Raw genomic sequence first — 1,878 nt, forward strand, 5'->3', positions numbered from 1 at the left:
TGCATAAGGTAAATATTAGGTGTTGCTACTATTATTAAAATACACATACTAAAACACTGTAATTGTTTCATAGCATGTCTATAGTTTATAGGCCTACTCCTCAATTTTATAAAAGGCATTTCACACAAGAGAAGTGAAACCATTCAAAATCAGGCATACAACTGGACAAACTGTCAGTACACAGCATTATTATTACCTGTGAGCTGTAAATGATCATTGAGACTTCACTTGCTTGCTGCCAACAGAAGAGAAGGATTTTTAACATTTAAAACCAATGCTCTATTTATGGGGGATTTTTGTATCTTCTGTCATATAACTCCACCTGGTGGTCAATATTAAAACAATATTTACAATGAACCTGACAATTAACTAAATGCCTGAACGCATAGTGTGTTCTGCGTATTTGTGTTTAAAGATGCAGATATCTTTCTACTTCTTCTGACTCTTTCTTAAGAGGATTCGATTCCTGCTTGTTGAAAAAGAGACTATCAGGTGTTCCTGAAACAGACCTGAAACCGTGTGGCTTTGTGGTTAAAGCATTCACTCTTTCATATTGTGATATTTTAAATATTATTTTAAATATAAATATAAATATGCATACATATATACATACATACATTTTTATTTATTCATTCATTCATTCAGCTAGTTAGTCAGTCAGTTTACTTTTTCTTTGCCCATGTAAAAAAAAAAACAGAAATTAAGTTCCTGGTCGTTATATTTTTTCTTAATTTATTTAATAATAATTCCAAAATCAAATCTGCACAACTTATTTATTTTGCAATATTACATGTTTTTGAAACTATAAAAATATTGAATACAAAATACATTCTTGGCAAGAGATTATAAAATTTGTGAAGCAGAATAAATTCATTTCAAAATAGATCGATAATGTAAACATTCAGCATAAAATAGTCATGAATACTTATTTTTGACATCTTACAAATTAAGGTTTATGTCAGTTGGCACAGGTCAAGCAATACATTACATAAGCAAACAAACAACTCAAAATTTATTTTGATTCTTTTGTCTGCGTCTCTTTCCTTTGTTATTTTTTTTCTGTCTTTTGGCATTTTGGCTTGGCAAGGCTTTTGGATCAGTCATTTTTTTCTGGTCCATAATTTCTTTGATCCATTCTGAGTCTGGATCAAAACACCTCATTTTCCCTTTTACGGTCAACAAGCTAGAAAGACAAACAATAAAAATAATGGTGAAAAATTGTTTAATTTCACTTTAGTTAAGTGCTAAATTACTATTTAAAGCACTTGTAAGCACTGTCAACTTTGGTTTTACAACAACTTGTTTTTAATTAATTTGTAACTTAATTTAAAAAAAAAAAACCTGACTAAAGGTCATTTAGTATGAGAATTTCTTCACTTACACAATTGCGTTGATAGGGCAGACTCCTGCTTTCTGGACTGTGTAACTCACCACTCTGTTTTTGTGTATTCTGTCTTTGCTTGTCTTCAAACAGCAGGTTGAAGAATGATGACTTGCTTCTGTATGACAAAAAGAAACTGCAGTTATTTTTGAAACATTAAACTGTCTCCGAACTTAATAAGGGATCCCAACAACTTTACCTTCTGATTTATTTAAGCGTTCAAATTGAAAACACACTAACTCTTTCCAGGAATCATGAATGAGTAACAAAATGTAAACTTAAACTCACCCGCAGTGAGACAGAGCAGAAACAGCACCAGGCAGAAAGGAAGACAGACGAGCGACCTCATGACGGCTGTGCAGACAGACACTGACTGAAACTACGCCTTACACAACCTTAATATTTCACACTTTCATTTCCTCCACTCTTTTGTGCACACACACACAAACCTCAACCTCCAAAATGGGTGTTGTGTATGTGTGTGAGAGAATGAGCCT

The 1,878-nt window shown here is 32.5% G+C and overlaps 1 protein-coding gene across 1 annotated transcript; it reads right to left on the bottom strand.

The window, feature by feature from the left end:
- Positions 1-715: 715 nt before the first annotated feature.
- On the bottom strand, positions 716-1,878 carry ccl32b.3 (chemokine (C-C motif) ligand 32b, duplicate 3). Its single transcript, XM_016472041.1, has 3 exons — positions 1,670-1,878; positions 1,382-1,499; positions 716-1,183 (listed from the first exon to the last, which is right to left on the bottom strand). The coding sequence occupies exons 1-3, from the start codon at positions 1,728-1,730 to the stop codon at positions 1,006-1,008; spliced, it is 357 nt and encodes a 118-aa protein (XP_016327527.1). The 5' UTR covers positions 1,731-1,878; the 3' UTR covers positions 716-1,005.

Source organism: Sinocyclocheilus anshuiensis, unplaced genomic scaffold, assembly GCF_001515605.1.
Source record: "Sinocyclocheilus anshuiensis isolate Anshui unplaced genomic scaffold, SAMN03320099.WGS_v1.1 scaffold392, whole genome shotgun sequence".
NCBI classification, from domain to species: Eukaryota; Metazoa; Chordata; class Actinopteri; order Cypriniformes; family Cyprinidae; genus Sinocyclocheilus; species Sinocyclocheilus anshuiensis.